At 37.1% G+C, this 23,167-nt stretch overlaps 1 protein-coding gene across 2 annotated transcripts in view; it reads right to left on the minus strand.

Annotated features, from left to right (window-relative positions):
• Nucleotides 1-23,167, minus strand: part of LOC110025575 — a 161,957-nt gene that overhangs the window by 44,573 nt on the left and 94,217 nt on the right. For both annotated transcript variants that reach the window (XM_020726169.1, XM_020726243.1), the window contains exons 15-18: nucleotides 21,195-21,287; nucleotides 19,392-19,463; nucleotides 9,765-9,882; nucleotides 1,990-2,162 (exon numbers count right to left, since the gene is read on the minus strand). In XM_020726169.1, the coding sequence (XP_020581828.1) occupies nucleotides 1,990-2,162; nucleotides 9,765-9,882; nucleotides 19,392-19,463; nucleotides 21,195-21,287 (456 nt within the window). The remainder of the gene's footprint in view (nucleotides 1-1,989; nucleotides 2,163-9,764; nucleotides 9,883-19,391; nucleotides 19,464-21,194; nucleotides 21,288-23,167) is intronic.

Raw genomic sequence — 23,167 nt, forward strand, 5'->3', positions numbered from 1 at the left:
CTAATATTAATATATAAAAATAATATTATATATTAATTATATAACTTATATTATATAAATATACAATATCTATATTAGTATATTACTACTATAGTATATTAATATATTATTATTATTATTTTATTATATATTATAATTTATAAAATTTAATGTTTTAAAATATAATAAATTTTTTATATATAATTATTTTATATTATTTTATATTTCAAACAATAACGATTCGAACACGAACGAACGCATCACTGTTTGTGTTTGGTTCGTTTAACTAACCGAACGAAAAAAATTTGTTCGCGTTTGTCTCGTTTACTTATCGAACGAATCGAACACGAACTGTTCGCGAACAACGAGCTTTTTTGACAGCCCTACCACAGATATTGTTGCTGGACAAAGAACCTAGCACAACCATTTTGAATGTTTATATCACTATCCCACGTCTCACAACTATCAAGGATCCAACTGGCCACAAGCACCACCACTAAGATCTCCAATCCGATCCTAACTAATCCAACATTTGGTGATGGAACTGAAGCAAATGTGGGACCACAATTACAGCGTTCTGCATGACGCAGAATTGAAATTCTGCGATGTGGTTGACGAACCAGTCAATTTCCCATCCCATTAGCAGCTTCAGCGGGATTTCTTTGCTTTCCTTGCTGTCATGAGTCTCAACGGAAGCGAAGGGAAGGTGGTTGGGTGGCTGGGCAGCAAGCTGGAGGCAGTGGAGGGGGCGACAACAAGCCGGAATTGGATGGGGGCTGGCTGGACAGCAAGTGGGGGATTGCATGAGGGAACGACAACAAGGTAGGGGGCTGAGTAGAGGCGGATGAGGGTGTTGGGATGACTGGGACAGCAATGAAAGCAATATGGAGAGCTAGAATCACGGATAGGAAGTGCAAGTGCTGTCCTCGGGATGATGGCAGCAAGGAGAAGGGTTGGCGGCAAGGGGATAACAGTTTGGGAGGGGAGGGGAGACAGTAGACAGCTGCAGGAAAACAGTCATGTGGTTGTTTTCTGGTGGTTGCAGGAAGAATGGAGGGACGGCGGAGGCAAGAGGGAGTGGGAAGGGGGGCGATAATCAACACCTTGAACAAAATACATTCAGAGCACCACTCGTGGTTGGATACAACCCTAACAGGGAAAAGATGGACACTGACGGCTGCCCTAAAAAATATTTGAAACAAAATTATCATAAAATACAGAAAATAACATATAAATGGTCTTAGGGTAAAGGGGAGTGGGCCCCCCTCCAAATAGGAGGGAACCGTCTGCTAAGGAGGTCCGCCCCAATTCCGATTCTGCCCAGAACGACTTGAGCCATTGCGGTGATTGCCGCTCCCGTGCGGGTCAGGGTACTCCCGCACCGTCTCCTGCTCTTGTGTCTCCTCCCGCTCCCACGTCAGAAAGGTTTAGGTGGGAACGGGTTCAGCTGCCTCCTTCAACCCATCTGCCCCATCAACACCAAACTGATTGAGGTTTGAGAAAGAGATGTCATTAAAGAAAAAAAGGCATAAATAAAAAGAAATGTGTATTATGTTCCAACATACATTATGCTAAGTAAGAAATGGTGGATGATAGGATATGAACCAAGTACTAGCTCTCAAACCATGTTAAACCTAATGAACAATTGGTCCTAAAGGCTTAAACTTTAATTCTGACTAAGGAAGACTTATACACAGATACTAAAATTTTTTACTTGTGCCCACAGTTTACGCATAAGAGTTGCAGTTCAATATGAAGAGGCAATCCAGCATGAGCCAAACATAAAACTACCCTTAAATGCCAATGGGAATTCAAAATAAACCCAAATAGTTTCTGGCATTAATGGTAAAATCTAGTGGAAAGAACAAAAAAATGAAGCGGGCTTCAACAAAAAGCATCGAAAATAAGAGCAGTTTGCAAATATGTATGGCAATTGATGAACAAAAAAAAGTAGAAGGCGAAATAGATTTCGGTCACACACACTCACAGGCATAAAAGGTTGGAGCTTACTTTAAGTGTGTTAAGCTTAACACAAAGTTTTGGTACGGTCAAATTGTCTATCTGACTGACTACTTTCTCATCCAGAGTAGCACATTCGACAGGCTTTTTCTTCATAAAGGGATTGACTGCCTCCTTATATCGTGTTAATGTGGGAGGACTGGGATATAAAAAGCTTTTATCAACTGCGCCAAAAAGGGGATAAAGTACAATCAAAAGATACAACTAAAAATTTCATATTCACGCAAGCAATATGATAAAAAAGCTTCATTAACACATTAGTCTGGAAAATCACAATAATATACATCCTAGATATAGTTATTAATCATCTAAAACAGCACATTCCATAAAGCATTGAAAAGAAGATTAGCTGAACTATGAAACTGTTATAATTAAATACTCGGCACATGCATACTGTCTTGCTAGATTAATAAACTGAACCCAAAAAAACCATTGTACCCATATATAGCTACATCAATATCCCCACTACTTTCCAGATAAAAGCAGCAGACGGCAGTATACAATTCTGAAGTTTGCTTACTAAGAAACAGAAAATTTATCAAAAGTTTGATAACAGTGATATCCACCAGTGTCAAGTTTTGCAATGTGCTAAAATTAAAAAGACAAACAATTATTGTCAAAGAGTAAGGGATACAAATAAATGTCGGCGATTAAAAAAAAATCTAAAACTCCAACAAAGATAAAGTTAACTCATGCAGGCTACGCCTACCAACAAAACAGAATCAATCAATATCAAGATGGCAAGATTTTGGTTTGACGTCTGGAAAAATGATTATAAAAGACAAACATATCTAGCTTTAGAAGTTACAGCATTGTACTTTCCACGCCATTATTCAGGGGTATCCATTTTAGCATTAAAAATGCACAATTCAATATGTTATGTCATCTATTAGTGTATTTTATACATCGCCCAAATACTGCTACTAAAATTAGGGATGTTAAAAAAGACCGAGTCCACTACTAACCAAAACAAAACTAGGCCTTACATGATCCACAAAACAAAAGCGGCATGCGCATGTAGATATACAATAAATGCCAAACTACAAAAAATAATAATAATAATAAATAAATAAAATAAAAATAAAAATCCAAATTTTATAAAGTAAACTTCAAGGTTTGACATCAATCTGATCAGTACAATTGCCCAAGTAAATGGAAGTGACGCGGGGCTCTCAGACGTGGGAAAAGGCAGACACTTGGCTCTCAGATGCAGGACTCCAAGGGGGGCCAAAACCGTGCGGTTCAATTCCTACTGCTCCTCCATTCTCCTATTCTGATTCTTGCCGACTTGGTTACCACCGGCCCCTCGCTACATTTTTTGTTTGCCGCACAAAAGAAGAGGCGTATGTTAACAGCCAGTCAGAAGGTGAGAATTGAATTTTTACATGCTTATTTTTCATAACTAATTATTAACAAATGAAAAAGCCATCAATATAAATTAAAATCAGATATTTAAATTTATCTTATTATTGATTGTCTGCAACAAGAACAACAATAACACAACCTTAATCCCACTACGTGGGGTCGGCTACATGAATCATTTTTCTCCATTGTGGCCTATTTAGTATCATATTTTCATTTAGTTCTAATAAATTAAGATCATTTTTTATACGATAAGCCCAAATCTTTAACATAAGTCAAATCTAAAACATCTACTCTCTTAATCGAATCATCAAATGATCGACGTTTACTGTGACCAAACCATCTAAGACGACTTGCTCTAATTTTGTCTGTCACAAGAGCTACACCAACCCTATCACGGATATATTCATTTCACATTTTTTCTCTAAGTGTAAAGCCACTCATCCACGTAATCATTCTCATCTCAGCAACACTTAACTTAGTATTATGCTTCTCTTTTAAAGGACAACAAACAACGCCATAGAGCATTGCAGGTCTCACCGTCGTCTTAAAAAACTTTCCTTTCAGTCCAAGCGGTACTTTTCTATCACACAAAAGGTCTGAAGCATTCCTCCACTTCAACCAACCAACTTGAATTCTACTTATAACAACCCCATCTATATCACCATCGCTTTGAACAACAGACCCAAGATATCTAAATTGTTCACACCTTTTAATAATTTGATCACCCAAAATTACACTTCTGTCACTAGAGCTACTGCTATTAAAATTACATTCCATGTATTCAGTTTTAGATCTACTCAAATTAAGGCCTTTAGAATCCAATGTATACCTCAATAATTCAAGTTTTTCCATAGTTCTACTGGTTGTCTGCGTCTTCTGTAAATATTATTCATTCTATCGCTCACATTTTAATCACTTTATTAACCTAAAAAGTTAGTTTAAAATAACAATGAGCTAAACAAGTTAGTGAATACTCATATTTCTAAACAACAATAATACAAGAAAAAAGAAGCAAAATATACGTCAGTTAAACTTATACTAAATCAATATTAATATTTAAGATGTTATCAAGATTTTTACTATATTAATAGCATATCAATATCATTCTATATATGTACAACCATCACAGGAACACGGTCTAAAAATTAAACTACTTATGGTCTTCAATATAAATATCCTTTTGCAAATACATGCATAGGTACATTAATGTTAACTCACCAGTACCATAAAAGAGTGACCTCATTATAATTATTTATGTACATACAAGCATACAATAAAGATAAGACTTTTAACAATAAATATTTCATTATCATTTGCGTAGCATAAAATATGCCAATATTTAAAAGACGCATGATTATTAGTGAAATATAAGGGATGAGCTCCTGTGAAAAGGAATTCAGAAAGGAGCATATAAGCCTCGATAAGAGGCGTTTATAAAAAAAATTAATTTTTAAGAAACACATTATTTTGTTAATATGTGATATATTTGATTTTAAATAATATAAATATTAATATATATTAAGTATTATTATAAATAAATTTGTTAATATTCTTTACATTAATGAAAATATTAAATTTGTTAATCAATATTTATATTAAGTAAATTTTAATTAATCAAAATATATAATTGAACAAAATTAATCAATAAACAAAATATGAAATTCATAAAATTTATTTCATAATAAAATATTCTCATAACATAATATTTACACAAAAATATTATCTTGTATATCAGGTTGGAAAGACGACTGAGCTCGACGTATATCGAGACGGTTGTCAGAGTAGTTGATGTCGCAAATGATGTTCTTGAGCCCGCTGTCGTGCTAAACAAAATGTTCAAACTGCAAAAAGTACACCACGATTGGAGGCGATGATATAGAAGTGCACCATGACTATAGGCGATGATATTCAAGAATGATTTGAAAAACATCAGTTGTGGTGTATTTCTATATCAGCGCCTTCGGTCATAGTGTGCTTCTAGTCGTTTCAACATTTTGATTAGCACGAGGCGGAGCTCAAGAACAACAGTTGCGACATTGACAATTCCGACCAGCGTCTCGATATATGCTGAGCTCAAGCATCATTCCAGATGTAGAAGATAACATTTTTGTATAAATATTATGTTACGAGAATATTTTAATATGAAATAAATTTTATGAATTTCATAGTTTTTTTACTTATTTAATTTTGTTCAATTATATTTTTTATCAATTAAATATTAATTAAAAATTAATTAATGTCAAAATTAATTAATAATTTTAATATTTTCATTACTGTAAAGAATATTAACAAATCTATTTATATCAATGATTAATATATATTAATATTTATATTATTTAAAATAAATATATCACATATTAAAAAAATAAAAAAAATTTAATTTTTCAAGAAATGTGTTTCTTCAAAATTAATTTTTTTAATAAATGCCTTCTTTTTAAGCTTCTTTTTAGAGTAACTCCTCCCCCATATTTCATTAATAAACATGCTCCTTTTAAAAATTTAGCCCAGTTAATATTCTTGTTCATGATTCAATGATAAATTAAACAAAGTTGAACACACGTGTCATTCTTCCAACATGAACAAAATTCATTAGAACCACAAATCATCCATATGCATTATTATAATAGTAACAATAAATGCATTTGTTCAAGAAGAAACAGAATATTATTATAGCAAAAAAAATATGAAAACTTACCTCAATAGTGATTAATTTATTATTTGATTTGTCTGGACATCAACTCCTCTAAAATGAAAAATATAAAATAAACATGGTATTCAGATTAAAATTTAATTTATTTATTATGTTATTACAATTTTAGTTATTTTAATTAGCTATTAACTTATTATTTGAGTACATTTTACTCCTGTTTATTTTTCTACTAAAGAAGAGATTAATGACACAAATGTAGGAACTCTTTAATATTTTAGTGAGCACTCAACAAATTTGATATATTCTTGTACTTGTAGAAATAACACATTATAATTAAAAGCTCTTTATAAGACATGAATGATGTCAACATTATCATGGTTAAAAGTTGAAATAGGAAATATTGTTATTATTATTATTATTAAATCACTTAAATAAATATTATCAAAACTTACCTCGATCGAGCCATAAAACACGAGCAACCCCCTGCTCATGATGACTGAGTGACCTCCATCCCTTTGCACGAGGCTCGTTCATTTCCTCCAATCGGCAGCATAACGCCGACGTCAATGTCGATGTCGGCGCCGCCTCTTCCTCCAATGCTTGAGAGAGACGTTGCCTCCTCCTTGTTGCTCGACTTCAGCTCCATCCTGCAAGAACGAACGACTGTCGCAGTCGCCTTCTTTCTCCCTCAGCACGCAAGTCTCGTCACACGAAAGCTCCTCCCTCCAATCTACCTTCACCACAAAAAACTTGCTCGACAACCAGGTAAGTTGCTCAACAAATTATAGGGCAAAATTTCACCTCCTAGGGTTCCTGACACCACTCGCTTCATCTCCCTACTATTCACTTTCTGACTCCTCGCTTCAACTCCCCCATGTTTGAATTTTCACTTGCTCTCCTAGCTCTTCATTTTCTCTTCCCTGATTCTTCGTTTCTTCTACCCCCAATAACTGAATTAAATCATTATAGCCTCCCCTTATATGTGTTGTTTTGCTTGCTTAGGGTTAGTTTTTTATTATTCAAGATTTTAGTTTGCTATCTTCGAGGCGTTTCTCCCTCCCGAGAATTGTATTTGACGACAAGGAGGTGCTTCGACTGTAACTCGTCCAAAATGGTGACCATCTCCAAAGGTCTGGGTGGTGCTCTAGTTGTAGCTCGACCCTATCGAAATATTTATCCTTCCAACTCCCCCCTGCAGCTCCCGACCCATCTTCCAATAGCCGCACAAGCCTTCCGGCTGCCTACCTGTTGTCCTTGCTTCCAACTGACCTTCCCAACTGCTAACCAAGACACCCACCGCCTTCCAACAGCTCCAAGTCACATTTGTAGCCCCCTCTAGCCATCGCACAAGCCTCCAGGTCCTTCCCCGCTGTCGTTAAACTCTACAAGCGCCTTCGAACTGATGTTTGATCCACCGTCTCGTCTCTTGTCTTTCTGGATTTGCCGCTCTCTCTTCCTAGTGAGTCGTTCATCTTTTTGAGTTGTTTTTACTCTCAGTTTGAGGAGTTGTTATCATTCAATTGTTTGTATGTTTGTGATCATTTATTTCCTATTTTGAAGAGACTTCATGCAACCCTTTGAAATTCATTAGAAATATTTTTTTTTTTTCAGTTTGGGTTAACTCCAGTATCATTTGGTATCATAGCTAGCTTAACCCTAGTCTTATTCTAAGTTTTACTAGCATCCACCTTACCCCTCCACCAAAATTTCTTTTCTATTTCCAAACCATAGCCAAAACTTTGATCTAACCCTAATTTTCACTTGTTGATTATTAAAATCAGCAAGCATAAATCAACTTTTTCACCCTCTTTCACCTCACTCCAAACTCTAGCTATGCCATCTAGAAAACACATGTCCGAGCTTACCAGAGAAGAGATACAGCGAGAGATCCGCCGAAAACAGCGAAGATTTGAAGACATTGAGGATCCATACCCACAATAGTGACTGAGAAATCCAAAGAGGAGAAAGGGACGAAATTTCAACAACTTACGTAGAGTGGATGTCATGATGAAGATGAACGGCATGGCATTTCAAAATCCATTATCAGAGGCATACAGAGAAGACATCAATTTGATGACATAGAAACTACGGACTCGAGGTGGATCTATCAGAATTTGAGGGGGTATGGATCCAAAAGAATTTATCGATTGACTATAATTTGTTGAACAGATCTTCGAGTGTAAAAGTGTGCTAGAAAATAAGAGAGTCAAATTAGCTGCTATCAAGTTGAAACCTTTACGTGGAGTATAAAAGTGTGCTAGAAAATAAGAGAAGACACTGATAAAATTATGATGCACCTCATTACCACCAGAGCATATTTCTGAAACTCCACAATCTACAACAGTGAGACCTTTACGTGGAGTTCACAACTCAGTTCGACCACTTACAGATGAAATGCAAACTGAGCAAGCTGGAGTAGCACACTGTAGCCCAATACCTTTTGAGCCTGAAGCCCTCTATTAGCAATTTGATACAACTGCAGTCATATTGGTCACTTGGGGATGTCCAAACCTAAGCACTAAAAGTGAAAAAGCAGCAAAAACAGAGCAGGCAACCATAATAAGTCAAACAACCATCCATAGTTGGCAACACCAGTAGGAACACACCTTAGGGAGTTGAGAAAGCCGAATTGGATAACGACAGAGGCACCCTCAGAGAGAAGCCAGAGAGGAGTAGCAAGCTTACTACAATCCCTGACAGAAATGCTTCAAATGCAATAGATTTGGGCACATTGCCTATAACTGATAGACAAGTCCAGTCATGTATTTTACAAAGCAGGGAGCCCTACAAGAGGTTAGCGACAAGGAGAAAGCTGAGGAACATGGTGAGACGTACCATCTGCCACCACATGAAGTAGACGCACTTGTTGTTCGACGGCTCCTACGTGTTGAGGATGTGAGGGGTCCGCAGTAGCTTCACAAGATATTCTACACTTGTTGAACAGTGAATGGAAAAGTATGCAGCCTCATCATCGATGTGTGGAGTACTAGGAATGTGACATCTACGTAGATGGCAGATAAGTTGAGTCTCATGACTCAGAGGCACTCCGAGCCATATTCTCAGAGTTGGTTGAAGAAGAAAAACAGAGTCAGTATTGATCGGAGATGCCTAGTGGAGTTTTTGATTGGGAGCAGCTATAGAATCAGGTGTGGCGTGATGTATTCCCTATGGATGTCTGCCATCTTTTGTTGGGGAGATCGTGGCAATTTGATCATAGATCTTAGCACGACGGATTCAGAAACACGTATTCCTACACCAAAGATGAGAAGTGCATCATCCCACTACCTTCGTGGGAGCCCGAGATCAATGGAGCCCTTACCAACAAAGTTGTGAAATATTTCAAAGAGAGTTCATCTACAAGACGTATCTCGGACCATCACTTCTACTAGAGACGTGAAATTTCCGCGTCATTTTTGGAGGACCTTTTCAGTTTAGCAAAACACCCTTACACAAACTGCCAGATTAAAGTAGTAAATCAGAGTTTTGGGAAACTCGGGCGATTTTAAGCGAAAACATTGGGTTGTGGGTTTTGATACTTCCTCAAGGTTAACAACCGTTCCACTAGCCCTTCAATGGGTCGTAGCCAGTTTGAGATTGAAAACGGACTAATATGGAAAATAAAAATATAAAAATATAGTTCTTAAACAAAATTTGAAGTTTCAGAGCAAGCAAAAAAATATGAAAAATAAAAAATAAAAAAATAGCAGTTATTGAGCATTTAGGCATATTTCTATACAACAAAGGTTTGTACCTTGGTGGCTGATTATGTGTTGTAGATAAGCTTCAAGGCTTCTAACAACCCCAATCAGTAAAGATCGCAAGTGGATGGTTTCCATGGGAAGGATCAAATCAAAGAATTGATCAATAGCCTGCAAAGCATTGCATCAATATAAAAAATACAACATAATTTAGGACACGATACATTAGAAAGAACCCTATTTAAGAAATGAAACCATCAAGTACTGCAGTAATTAGAATCTTTCTAAAACATTGAGAAGGTGAATCATTCATCAAAAGAGAACTCTGATGTAATAACTGATAAAACCTTCCAAATTTCTTATATCTTCTTATTTTAAAAATAAAATAAAATAAAATTCTAGTTATGTTGCTAAATTTCTTTCTCACCGAACTTCAGAACCCAAACCGCAGAATTCAAATCAATCATTTTACAACCAGAACAGTGAAAATGAAATTATGTATTGGAAAAAATATTTAATTTAGTGAACTACATAAGCTTATTTTTATTTTTCACATTACAGTTAGATCAAAGTAAACTTTGACTAAGCAAGAACCACCATTGGGTGCAACAATATGTACTTTAGGAGTGCAATTAATGACAGCAATCCAAAACACCTATAAATTTCTGCTCAAAATGAAACCACAACAAAAGGTAATTGTTTCTATGATTCTAGTCAATAATGCGAGACGTGATGGGAATGTCGGACGGATAGCGAACACGAGCGAACGAAGCGAGCACTGGATTCCCCCAAGAGGGATCCTATGATCTCGCAATCACGCGTACAAGGTAAAAGCAGAATTTTGTGATTCAGGTGATCCCGCAAACGTGACGGACAGGATTCCATCCCATTTCACAACAAATTAGAGATATACTTTCCTATTATTGTTGTCGGTACATTGGGGCCATAAATTTCTGATTTTCTTTAAATAGAATTGGGTATTTTCAAAAGGAACTATTTATATCTTGCACTTCCTTTTTCTTTAAAACTTTTGATTTTGTTTGAGTATTTTGGAGATTTTAATCATTGATTTCTGCCCGTGAAGTGTTGTCTCATATTCTTTTTGCAAGTTGTCTCTACGTAACTTGTGCAAAGACAGGTGATGTATCTCCTCGTCCCTACATTGTCCTTTCATTGTTCTTCTTACTGTTTAGAGCCAGGACAGCCACCAAACGATGGCTATCACTGTCCAAACGACGTCGAACTCACATATTCTCGTTCCCTCACTAGCCCACATCCACTTCTTCATGCAATCCACTCCCTTAACACCTTCTAGTAGCCCTAGAACATTGTCACTTGGTATCAAAGCGAAGAAGAAGTTATGCTACCAAGAAGAAACTCTCAATGAGGTGCAAAGAAAGTTATTGTAGATGACATCCAGCGGGAAATCTTGCAATTACAATAGAAGCTCGCAAATTTTGAAAGAATACGACATGCAAAAGTTACCCACAACAACAACAGTGACTACTCAGATAAAAGAGATGAAGGAAATCCTTTCCATCAAGAAGCTTCAAGTGACAGAGCAAATGTCGAGTCAATTTGGCATTGAGTACAAGAGGAGAGATGTTGATTTTGGAGTAAAGGTGGATTTACCAGATTCTGAGTGTCGCATCAATTTGAAAGAATTCATCGAGTGACACTAAACAATGGAACAGGCCTTTGAATACAAGGACATTCCACCTGAAATTAGCCGCCATCAATGCAAAAAGAACGCATATCTATGGTTGGAGAATTTGAAACGCCTACACAAGCGAGAAGGAAACGGTAAAATCGCAATTTCGACAAAATGAGAAGGGAGGAGTAATACAAGTACCACTCAACACATCACAGGCATGACATGTTCTTGATACTTCACCACTTGCAGCAGAAAATCTCTTAGTAGATGAGCACAGGGATGAGTTAGAGCAGCTTATGTTAAAATGAGAGCTAGTATAGTCCGAGAAGAACACCATAACTTGATATCTGGGAGGATTAAGAACATTTATTAGCAATGTGGTACGGTTACAATTTTATTAGACATTACAGGACACCCATTCCCTAGCTCCCTAGCTCTAAAGGTAGAGAGAAAACACATTAATATGAGCTCCACACAACCCATCAAATAGATATCAAGCATAGGTTCAGGCTGCAAGAGTACACCCAGTAGAGCACCCAATACGACCCCACTAGAGAAAAAATTAGTTCAAAGTGGAGAAAAGATGCAGATCACCAGCACTAACAAATTCATCGTAGCAAAGAAGTGTTTCAAGTGCTATGATTTTGGATACATCACATTCGATTGCCCAAGCAGAAAGATGATTTCATTCATTGAGCAGAGAGCAATGAAAAATATTGATAACGATGTGGGGAGATATAGAAGAAGGTAATGACTCAAAATAGGAATATCAACTTCCAGTTGACGATTGAGGAATACTAGTAATTTGACAGGTCCTTCAGAGTGAGTGCGTGAAAAGAGCGTTGGCAATACTAACATTGGTTGTTCAAGACAACGGTGAGTCCGAGAAATCGATACCATAAAATGGGCAGCCTCTGTTCATATAGTTGTCATATATCCTAACTGACAGATTACCCCTGGGTGGTAGCCACTTATGGTGGTCCAGCATGCCATAGTTCATTCCAAGGTTGATTACTTCATAGTCTTGTTTATCAGATGCATCTAACCGAGTACGAAGAGTGGAAGGAACAAGTTACAAATTTAATGGGCTAAGATTTGGTTGGTAAGAATAATCATCTATCTGCAGTTCTAACTCTGTGCGGCCAAAAAAGAATGACTACTTATTCTATGAGGATAAAAATTAGACTGAAGTTTTTAGAGCAGCATGAAATGAACTTAAGCATAGATTTTGTAATGAAATTACCTCAGTCACAGCAAAATAATGTCTTTGATATGATTGTAGTATATCAATTTCAGAGGTTTCCTAGGAAGAAGACGATGCTCCTCATAACTGAGGAAATGATGTGGGACGTGATGAGAACGAGGGACATAGGCTAAGGAAGCATTCGAGTAATTTTCCTAGCTGGGATCTTGTGATCTTGCGATCCCGCCTATGGGGCAATTGCAATATTTCAGGATTCACACAATCCTGTAAACCTGGAGAAGACGGGATTCGGTCCTATTTCACACTAAATCAGGAATTTATTTTCTATTGTTGTTGTGAGTCGTTTGGGGCCTTAAATTTTTAATATTTCTTTAATTAGAATTAGGTATTTTGAGATATGACTATTTAAATCTTGTACTTCCTTTTTTTTAGTACATTGGAAATTGTATCATATTCCTTTTGCAAGTGGTGTGTTCGTAGTTTGTGCAAGAACAGGTGGTGGACCTCCTCGTCCGTACATCATCATTTCATGGTTCTTGTTATTTTTTACCAAGACAGCCAACGAACGATGCCTATCACCATCTAAACGTCGTCGAACTCGCATATTATCATTCCCTCACGAGGCCACAACCACTTCTCCACTCAATCCACTTCCTAAACACCTTCTAGGAGCCTTAGAATGGTATCATATGGTATCAGAGTCAAGAAGACGCTATGTCGTTTAGGACAAACCCTCAATGAGGTGCTAAGGAAATTACTATGGAGGAAATGTAGCGAAAAATCCAACAATTGCAGCAAAAACTTGATAATTTTGAAAGAAGACAACATGGGAAGTCACCCACAGCAATAACGATAACCATCCAAATTAAGGAGATGAAGGAAAACCTTTCCACCAAGAAGCTTCAAGTGAAGAAGAGCCGATGTTGCGTCAATTTAACATCAAATATAGAAGGAGAGATCGTGATTTTAAAAGTAAAGGTGGACCTACTAGATTTTGATGGTCGCATGGATCTGAAAGAATTTGAGTGGCTCTGAATAGTACAACGGGTCTTTGAATATAGCGATGTTCTATCTGACAAAATGGTAAAATTAGTCACAATCAAGTTAAATAAAAATGCATATCTAAGGTTGGAGAATTTGAAACGCCTATGCCAGTGCAAGGAAAAAAAAAGTAAATCACAATCTAGTCCGATACATTACAAATACATACCAGCATAATTACATGCAAGACGTGTTCTTAAGAGTTCACCACTTACAATAGCAAGATCTCTCAGTTGAGGAATACACAATAGAGTTGTTGCACCTTCTATGAAATGTGTGCTAATATAGCCTGAAGAGAGCATCATAACTCGATATCTAGAGAGATTAAGGGTTTGTTTGGGACAGCTTATAAGTGCGGGCGGCGTTTTGAAAACGCCGCCTCATTGTTTGTTTGGCGCGTTTTCATAGCTTATCCAAAATCGCCGTTTTGTATTTGTGAAGCACGCGGCCCGTGGGGATGACCCTGCGGTCCGCGTTTCATTCGCAAAATATTACTCCGGTGCCCTCAGCGTCTCCCGTGCCCTGTTCGTCCTCTGCCCTATCCGCTCCTCCATCTTCTTTGCACGCGGCAGGAAAATCATGGGCATTTACGTGGCTGTGCTCCGGTGCCCTCAAGTATGAGGCATATGGAGGATGGTCTAATGCCAGGCTCCTTCATGGCCGTTGATTACTTTGACCTAATCCTTCCAACGAGCGCTCCTCTAATTGGGCAGTGACGATGAAATCCATCACGGAAGGCGATCATAATCCGCTTTAGGAATGCTTCCGAGGGTGCTTCAGAGATCGCAATGCTTCTCTTGCTTTGGCGTCGAAGCAGCTTGGATGGCCCATTCTTCTACGGGAAACCGCTCTCTGTGCATCGCTGGTGTAGAGATAGCGGGTGGATCTGCTTGGTGATGGAGATAAGGTTACACTGAGCCTCCAATTTTCTTACCCATGTTTTCTCTAGGAGAAGAATTCCTACCAGAAAGTTTATGAATTCCTAGTGGGTTGTGGAAGTCTTTAATTCTTTTTTTTAGATTTATGGATGTCAAACGATTCATAATTCAACAAATTACTATGTCAAGTACTTCGTTCAAGAGCTGTAATGATTTACCGATTACCATAAACTGATTAATCATCTTTTATCGTGGAATAATGTATTTCATTTAGGGGAAAAACATTTTACTTCAAAAATAAGCTTTATTTATTTTTGGATGGGGGTTCAATGAGTGATGATATTTTCACAAAGATTTCTTTCTTTTCTTTCCTATCAAACCACAAGAAACTTCAATCGAGTGAACCAATAAAACCTCTTTTATGTTTTATTGGCTTTAGGTACTTAAGGGAAGTCTCATCAAAATATTTTATGAATTAAAATTTCATTTTCATTGATGTGATCGGAAATATTTGGTTTCATTGATGTAAATGTGCTTCTTTGATGTGATCGAAAATATTTGAGTTATATAAATGTAACTCAACTCTTTTGTATTTTCATGTCTTAACATTTGAACTTCAATTTTGTTGAGAAAATTATAAATTCTGCGTGACTGATTGGTCATTTAACTAAAAAAATCTATAAATAAGCTGCTTATAAAACACACAAATCAAACAGCTAAACAGCTTATACAGAACAGGGGCAAAATAGTCATTTATCCAGAATTAGCTGTTTTCCAAACGCACAAACCAAACAGCTAGCCAGCTTATCCGGATCAGCTGCTCATCAGCAGATTATCAGGATAAGCTGCTTATCAGCAGAAGCTGGATAAGCTGCAGCTGCCCCAAACAGACCCTAAGATCAACTATTGGCAAACATGGTATAGCTATAGCCTTATTATATATTAGAAAATTCTCAGACCCTAGTCTTAAAGGTGGAGATAAATTACAAGTGTGAGGTCCACACCACCCTTCAAATAGAGTTCAGTCATCGGGTCAGCAACAAAAGTATACCCATTAGAGCACCCAAGACCGACCCCTCCAGATGGGAAATCAGTTCAGAGTGGAGAAAAGATAGAAATCACTGGTACAGCCAAATTCATCCCAACTAAGAAGTGTTTAAATGCTACAGTTTTAGACACATCGCATTTGATTGCCCAAACAGGAGAATGATCTCATTGATTGAGCAGAGAGCAATGGAAAATAACAATAACAATGCAAACAATCAAGGAGAAAGTGACGACTCAAAAGAGTACCATCTTCCACTAAAGATGGAAGAATGCTAGTAATTCAACATGTCCTTCAGATTAAGCCTGTGAGAGGCACACCAACAAGCCTAGATGCTGCCCCGCAGAGGTGCCATTCGCGATCCTTGCTACAGTACCACTAGAGATCGCGGCTCTGACCAATCTTGGAGGGCTGGTCGACATTTTCTTTTCATAGATTTCCCTCTTATTTGGAGCGGGATCCACTCTTATTTACCTTAGGTCTATAAATATGTTGTTTTCGTGTTTTAGGAAAATTCTTTGTCCAATTTTTTGCCACAGCAATCGTCGACATCCAAGTTTCCCCTTCTAGAGTTCTATCAAAAGACGAGAAGGTTCTTCGACTATAACGCATCATGAGTTAATGTTTATATATCCTCCTCTGCTTCCACCGCCTTCCTCCTAGCCACGTAATCTACTATTGCCCTTGCCAAAAGTGTTATGTTGCCCTTCCTTTTGTAGTTTAGCCACCGGCAACCCCTCCAAAGTGTTGCCTACTTGTTGTCGCCCCATCCTAGTCATGTTCCTCAAGCTGCCAGCCTTCCCTTGCTACCACACCCACACCCACACCCAATCTTTGTTGCATTCACTTTCCATCCCCTCTAATAGCCAATGTCACATTCCTTGCTGCTACCACCCTTTCCCTTATTGCCCTCGAACACCCAGCCAACCCTACCTACTAATCCCCCTCAAGCTACAGCACCAACCCCTTCGACCCCATGCCCTAGTTTGGCGTCTGCGTTGTCTTTGTTATTTCTTATTTTGTTATGTGTTTGTTGTAACATGTATGTGCTTTCCGTAATAAAAGTTGTATTTCTCATTATTGTTCGGTTAACTCTGGAATCATTTGGTATCAAAGTTAGTCTAACCCTAGCCTTATCCGATAGTTTCCAACATCCACCACGCCCCACCCCAACCCACATAAAATTCCTTCCTTAAGCTAAATTTTCAAACCGGCCACCCAAAAATTTCTTTCCCACCCTACATCATCCCTATACATCCCTTTCCACCTACCCAAACCTAAACCCCAACCACACCGCGGAGAAGGCAAGTGTCTAAACCTGATCAAAAATTTACAAAGGATGACATGCAATGGCTCGATGCTATTGAATAAAGAACCCAAGGCAGGATCACTGTCGATCTTAATAGTGAATTTCATGGAGAAGAGAAAGAAGACCATCTGAATCACTTTCGTGAATATGATTTCAATTGAGAGGATAGACCAAGGAGCATTGGGATATCGTATTAGAAGAGGTCGAAAGATGAGATGACAATTGAAAAAAATAGAGATGAAGTGTTTGTTGGATGATACTGAGACTCGAAAGTAAAAGTAAGCCTATCGGACTTCGAGTGGAGAAAAGATCCAGAAGTTTTTCTTGAGTAGATGCAGACTATTCAGCGGATTTTTGAAAACAAAGAGGTGTCTGATAACAGAAGAGTGAAGCATGTCGCCATCAAGCTGAAGAATAACACATCATTTTTAGTGGGAGAACCTAAAGAGGGAGATAAATAGAGAAGGATGGGACAGAATCACTTCTTGGGAGAAAATGAAAGCGGGAATGCAGTGACAGTATCTACCACGCACTATTGCCAAGATATTTTGTAGCAACTTTTCTACCTGCAGTAGAAAAAGCTATCAATGGAGGAAAACGAAACAAAATTTATACAACTTAAATTGAAGTGTGAGTTGAAGGAGCAAGAAGAGCACACCACAACTAGGTAATTGGGAGGTATGAAGCTCGCCATCAGTAATGTGGTCCAACTATAAGCCTATCAAACAAAGAGTGATGTGCAGACCTTAGTACTAAAAGTGGAGAGGCAACAAATGCAAAGTAGGCAACCACTACCAATCAGAGAACCAGCACCAGCCAGGCAATCACCCATATTAGGAGGCCTCAGAAGAAGCACACCACGTGAAGAGAAGCAAACTGGTCAGAAACAAGGCAGAACCACTCCGATTGAGATGAGCCTAACAAAGAATAGCATGCTCACTACAATCCAAACCAGGAAATACTTCAGATGCCATGGTTTTGGACGTGCCACTTCTAGTTGTCCGGCGAGCCCGGTTGTGCACTACACCGAGCAGGGGGTATTGGAGGAAGTGAGCGACCAAGAAGCAACTGAAGAAAAAAGTGAGGAGTACCAGCTCCCACCGGATAAGGGCGAGATGTTGGTGGTTCGGAGAGTTTTACAGACTTAATATGCGAGGGAGCAGAAGTGATTTTGCCACAGCAAATTCTACACACATTACACTGTGAAAGAAAGTGTATGCAATCTAATCATTAATGAAGTAGTAAAAACGTGAAGTTCACACGGATGGTCTACAAATTGAGCCACTTGACTCAGAGGCATTCCTAGTCATATTCCCTAACGAAATTGAAGAAGGATAACAGGGTCAGCATTGACAGAAGATGTCTCATAGAGTTTTTGATTGGGAGCCAACTGTAGGATCATGTCAGTGCGATGCGATGCTCATTGATGCCTTCCACCTTTTGCTGGGTAGGCTGTGACAGCATATAACATGATGGGTACATGAACACTTACTCATTCACTAAAAATGGAAAGCGTATCATTCTCTTCCCTTTGGTGAAATTTGAGATTACAGGTGCTATTGCAAACAGAAAGGCACTGGCGGGATCAATGTTGGAGATGATAGAGGATGATAGGATTGATGCGTCAATTCCAAACACTCACTACAAAGAGCATTTTAAGACATCATGATCAATACTTAACCATCATGACAACCACCGTTTGGTGAGGTTCAATAAAATACAAAAACATGCTAGAAAGCATTCCGATTGCATTACTAGAAAAGGAGAGGAAAGGCTTTTCTAACATGGAATGATAAAAAGATAAGATCAATGCTAATGTTTTAATGCTCGTAAACTGTAAAGAGGTGCCATGGCAGTGAATAATGAAGTTGATAAGAGTAAGATTGCATAATGACATAATTGGTTTGCAGGACAAGAACTTTGATGTTTTTTCCCATGGCATTGGAAAAAAATAAATTATTTCTCTAAGTAATAGCGATAAACTTTAAGTTAGGTGGCCCATATGTAATAAAGTGAGGGTGCAAAAATAAGAAATGAAAATTAGAACAATGTGAAAGGAATAGGGAAGAAAAAGATTCGAATAAAAATAATATGAATATAAGTCGTGTGAAAACTTCCATAGAATAGAATTAACACACTTTGTTATAGTATTCAATAAAATGAACTGATAACTCTTTAAACTAATCCTAAATAGTTGAGAAGAGGCAAATGTTGATAATGAGGACTAGGGCTGAGACATAACAGCCTTGCTAATGTTGATAATGATAAGAGTACAGATGTAGTTCGGTCAAAAATTTATATGGTAAAATCTAGAAAAAAGTTCAGTCAAACAATTGAAAAGATGGTATGCAGAGACTTCACATACATTGGAATAACAAAATTTAAGCGCAGCGAGCCAGTGAACGAAACATGCTGCCTATTCAAAAAAATATATGTACAAATTTTAAAGTTTTCTAATGAAACATATGAAGAAATAGATCAAGATGTCAATAGCAACCAAATTTAGTGGTAGAAAATGAACTCAAAAAACTTCTAAGAAAGAAACAAACCTCCTGGATGATTCGAAACACTTCAATAACTGAACTTGCTTGCTTCTGTTGAGATGACAAAGGCTCCCAGTTCTATAAAGTATAATAAAGCATATCATTAGCAAACATCTGATGAATTGAATGAATGATGCTAAAGAGAGCATAGTGATATGATCTCCAATTTTTTTTACTTTAGCCAAATCTACATGTTCCTTTCATCTAATGCTCCATCCTTCTGAACCTTGTTTTGCATTTCTATGACACAAATATGGCTAGTGCCAAACAAAAGAAAAAGCAAGGCTGCAACTTTTTCAAATTTTAATCTAAAGGTAATTAAATAACAAGAAAAAATTACAACCAGAATTCTGGAGACCTCTTTCTTGAAGCCTCAATTTCTGCTCACTATGGCCAATATATTACAGTTGATACAGACACATCTTGGAGGCTACTTATGCTACATTGATTATGAATCCCATGTCATGCGTATGCATTAAACAGAGCAAAATATATTCTAGTTCTTCTAAACCGCTGCCACTTGGCATTCATGCCAAGTCAGGACTTACCATATTTTTGTAAACAAACTGCATGCATTAAGATTTATTAACACCTTACTGAAGTACTAGAGACACTGGACCATTATGTCTTAAGAATGATGCAAGGAATAAACAAGGAATTAAGTGCAGGAACCAAAAGAAAAAACTCCAAACCATAAATAAAAAGATTAAAAAACTAATAGCTTCAATCTATTATTACACTGCTCTTAAGAAAATTGCATCCAAAGAATCTGAAAGGAATCGACACATTTTTCCACACAGAAATTAGGGCAACAGATAATTTTATTTCATGAACACAAAACAACGCAATACAGATGTATAAAAATAATAACCTACAATTTGAGAGGTAGCCGATCTCTCCCAAATCCTACAGTTTGAGAGCTAGGAAATCTCTCCCAAACCATAAACCTAAGACTCAAGACACAATCTATTGCATAACCCTAACCATAAACCATTAAGCCCTATTTATACCAAACAATAATAAATAATAAAAGACTAAATTCCCTTACGCTAGGTACTAGCTTAACAAAATCCTCAACCCTAAACCACACCAAGAAAAAAATGGCACTATTCTAAGTAAATGTGTGTTTTCATCATGTACACAAAGAATGTCAGTCTAGTCAATGTGATATCATGTGTAATGTAAATAAATGAGAAAAATATTTGTATATCCCTATCTCAAAAAATAAAATTGTTAGTGCCTGCAGGTAGACTATATGTTGGAATGAAAATTTCTAGATGGTATTCAAGTACAACTATTTTTTATGCTTTTTCAGATTCCAATAAGATGGCATGATCACCAAAGCTATTAGCTACCCAATCTGCCATCATTAGACATATAGAACCATCCAAAGGCATCAAATTAATAGCAAAATTATAGATGAACAACTTGGCTCCACAAAACAAAGACAAACTTTTTAGTGACTCACAAAAATAGTAAGGAACGAAGTGAAAAGCGCATCTGCTGTAGAAGTACAACATGATAAATAATTTAAATAACACAGCGTATACACAGATGCTATAGGTATGAAAAAAAAGAATAAATGTGCGCCAGAATCATTAAAAAAAAATTAACAATGATGAATGACGAAGAATGAATCAAGCCTCCTTGAAATGAATGCATTCAGATATTTGCAATTTTTTTGGATTGGTAGTTCAAATAATCATCAAAAATATATTACCATAATTTCATGTTGCTCTTAAATTTCCAAAAATAATAAATGCACCGCTAGTTTACAATTTGTATTAATTGATAGAGCAAGAACTCAACCTCTATATGGACAGCACGTTCAGTCCATCCCAAGATCTTCTCGTGTCTAACATTCACCAAATGAAGAATAAGTGGAGCACAAACAGGTCTTATCTGAAGACAAACAAATTAATCAATCATCATGAAATGACCATAGGGCATCATCATGCTCAAAAGGATTCCATAAGGTGTCACAAAATACAATAGAAACTAGTTTAGGACAAAATTAAAATAATAATAATAATAATAATAAATAACTTGTCCCAATCACCAAACATCGCCAGTTCAAATCCATTGAAAAAAATATATCAACCATCAGTATTACAGCGATCTACGGAATTATATATACTCCAAAGAGAAGGAAACTTGTACCAACCACTAAATGCCGCTGGTTCAAACCCATTATAAAATATAAATCAACCACCAACATTGCAGCCATCTACCGAATTATATCCTTCGAAGAGCAGGAAAAAGACAACTAATAAAAGTGAAGCCATTATAATAAAGAATATGAGCAGAGTCAAACTGAACGTGTTAACTTTCAGAATTTAGTGGAATTATATTATTGAAATGAAAAAGGGAAATAAATACCTTTAAATGATCCTAGAATAGGAAAAAAAAGAAAAAGGAAATAACATGGAAGGAAATATATATAACTTATATCTCTAATTGATCAATTCATAATAATTACTTAGAAATAAAAGAAAATGACATAAAATAGGAAACCTTAAAATAGAAAAAGATATAAATCCAATCCAAGAAAGCATATATCTAAAATAGGAAATGAAATAAATCCAAACCAAAGAAATAAATCTAATCCTCATAGCTTCTAAAAGGAATAAATTATTTCTTAATATAAATTCTAACACCCCCTCAAGTTGAAACACGGTTGACAACTTTGTTCATCTTGAATTTGAAAATATTAAATAATAGGCGAGGAAGATTCTTTGTCAGGTAAAACTTTAAGTCTCTAACTCGTACTTGATAATCAACTCCAAGTGTATTCTTAGTTGATTGTGGTTGTCTTTCACTGTAATTTTTAAAAAGTTTGAATGTACGCAGAAGGCTCCTACAGATAACGCTGCAAGAAAGTTTGCAAGGAAGTAGACAACCAATAAAATAAAATCAACTTTTAGTTGACTGTGGTTGTCTTTAACTTAAATTTTTGCAGTGTCTGTAGGTAGGCAGAAGACTTCTACAGATAACGTTGCGGGGAAGTAGACAACCTACAAGAAAAGTTGCAGGGTATGGTCTACAAAGAAAAAAAGGAACACCTGAAGGAAAAGTTGCAAAGTATGGTCTGCAGGTAAAAAAGAAAAACACCTGCACGGAAAGTTGCAAAATATGGTCCTACAAACAAAGTAAAAAAAGAGCACTTGCAGACTATGGTCCTATAAGTAAAAAAGAAAAACCTGCAGGAAATGGTGCAAGGTGTGGCCTGCAGAAAAAAAGAACACCCTCGCTGTAAAAAAAGATTTCCCTGTAGGATATGCATACAGTGAAAAATGAAGAACACCTACAGGGAAAGCTGCAGGGTATGGCCTGCAAGAAAAAAGGAATGAACATTTATAAGGAAAGTTGAAAGGTATGGTCCTGCAGGTAAAAAAGAACATTGTCGGGTATGGTCCTATAGCTAAAAAAGAACTCCTGCAAGAAAAGCTGTAGAATATGGTCTACATGAAAAAAAGAGAACATCTGCAGGGAAGCTGCAGGGTATGCCTCCAACGGAAAAAAACTTCAAAGAAGGGTGTGTTGTAGGAAAAAAAGGCTCTAGAGAATGGTTTGTTGCAGGAAAAGGCTCAGGAGGAAGGCTTACTGCAGTAAAAAAACTCGGGAGAAGGGCTTGCTGGAGGAAAAAAACTCCGGAGGAGGGTTTGCTGCAGCAAAAAAGCTCTGGAGGGCCTGCTGCATGAAAAAAACTCTGGATGAGAGCCTACTAGAAGGAAAAGCTCTGAAGCAGAGCCTACTGCAGGAAAAAAACTCCAAAGGAGGGT

This window comes from Phalaenopsis equestris, unplaced genomic scaffold (genome assembly GCF_001263595.1).
Source record: "Phalaenopsis equestris unplaced genomic scaffold, ASM126359v1 Scaffold000002, whole genome shotgun sequence".
NCBI classification, from domain to species: domain Eukaryota; kingdom Viridiplantae; phylum Streptophyta; class Magnoliopsida; order Asparagales; family Orchidaceae; genus Phalaenopsis; species Phalaenopsis equestris.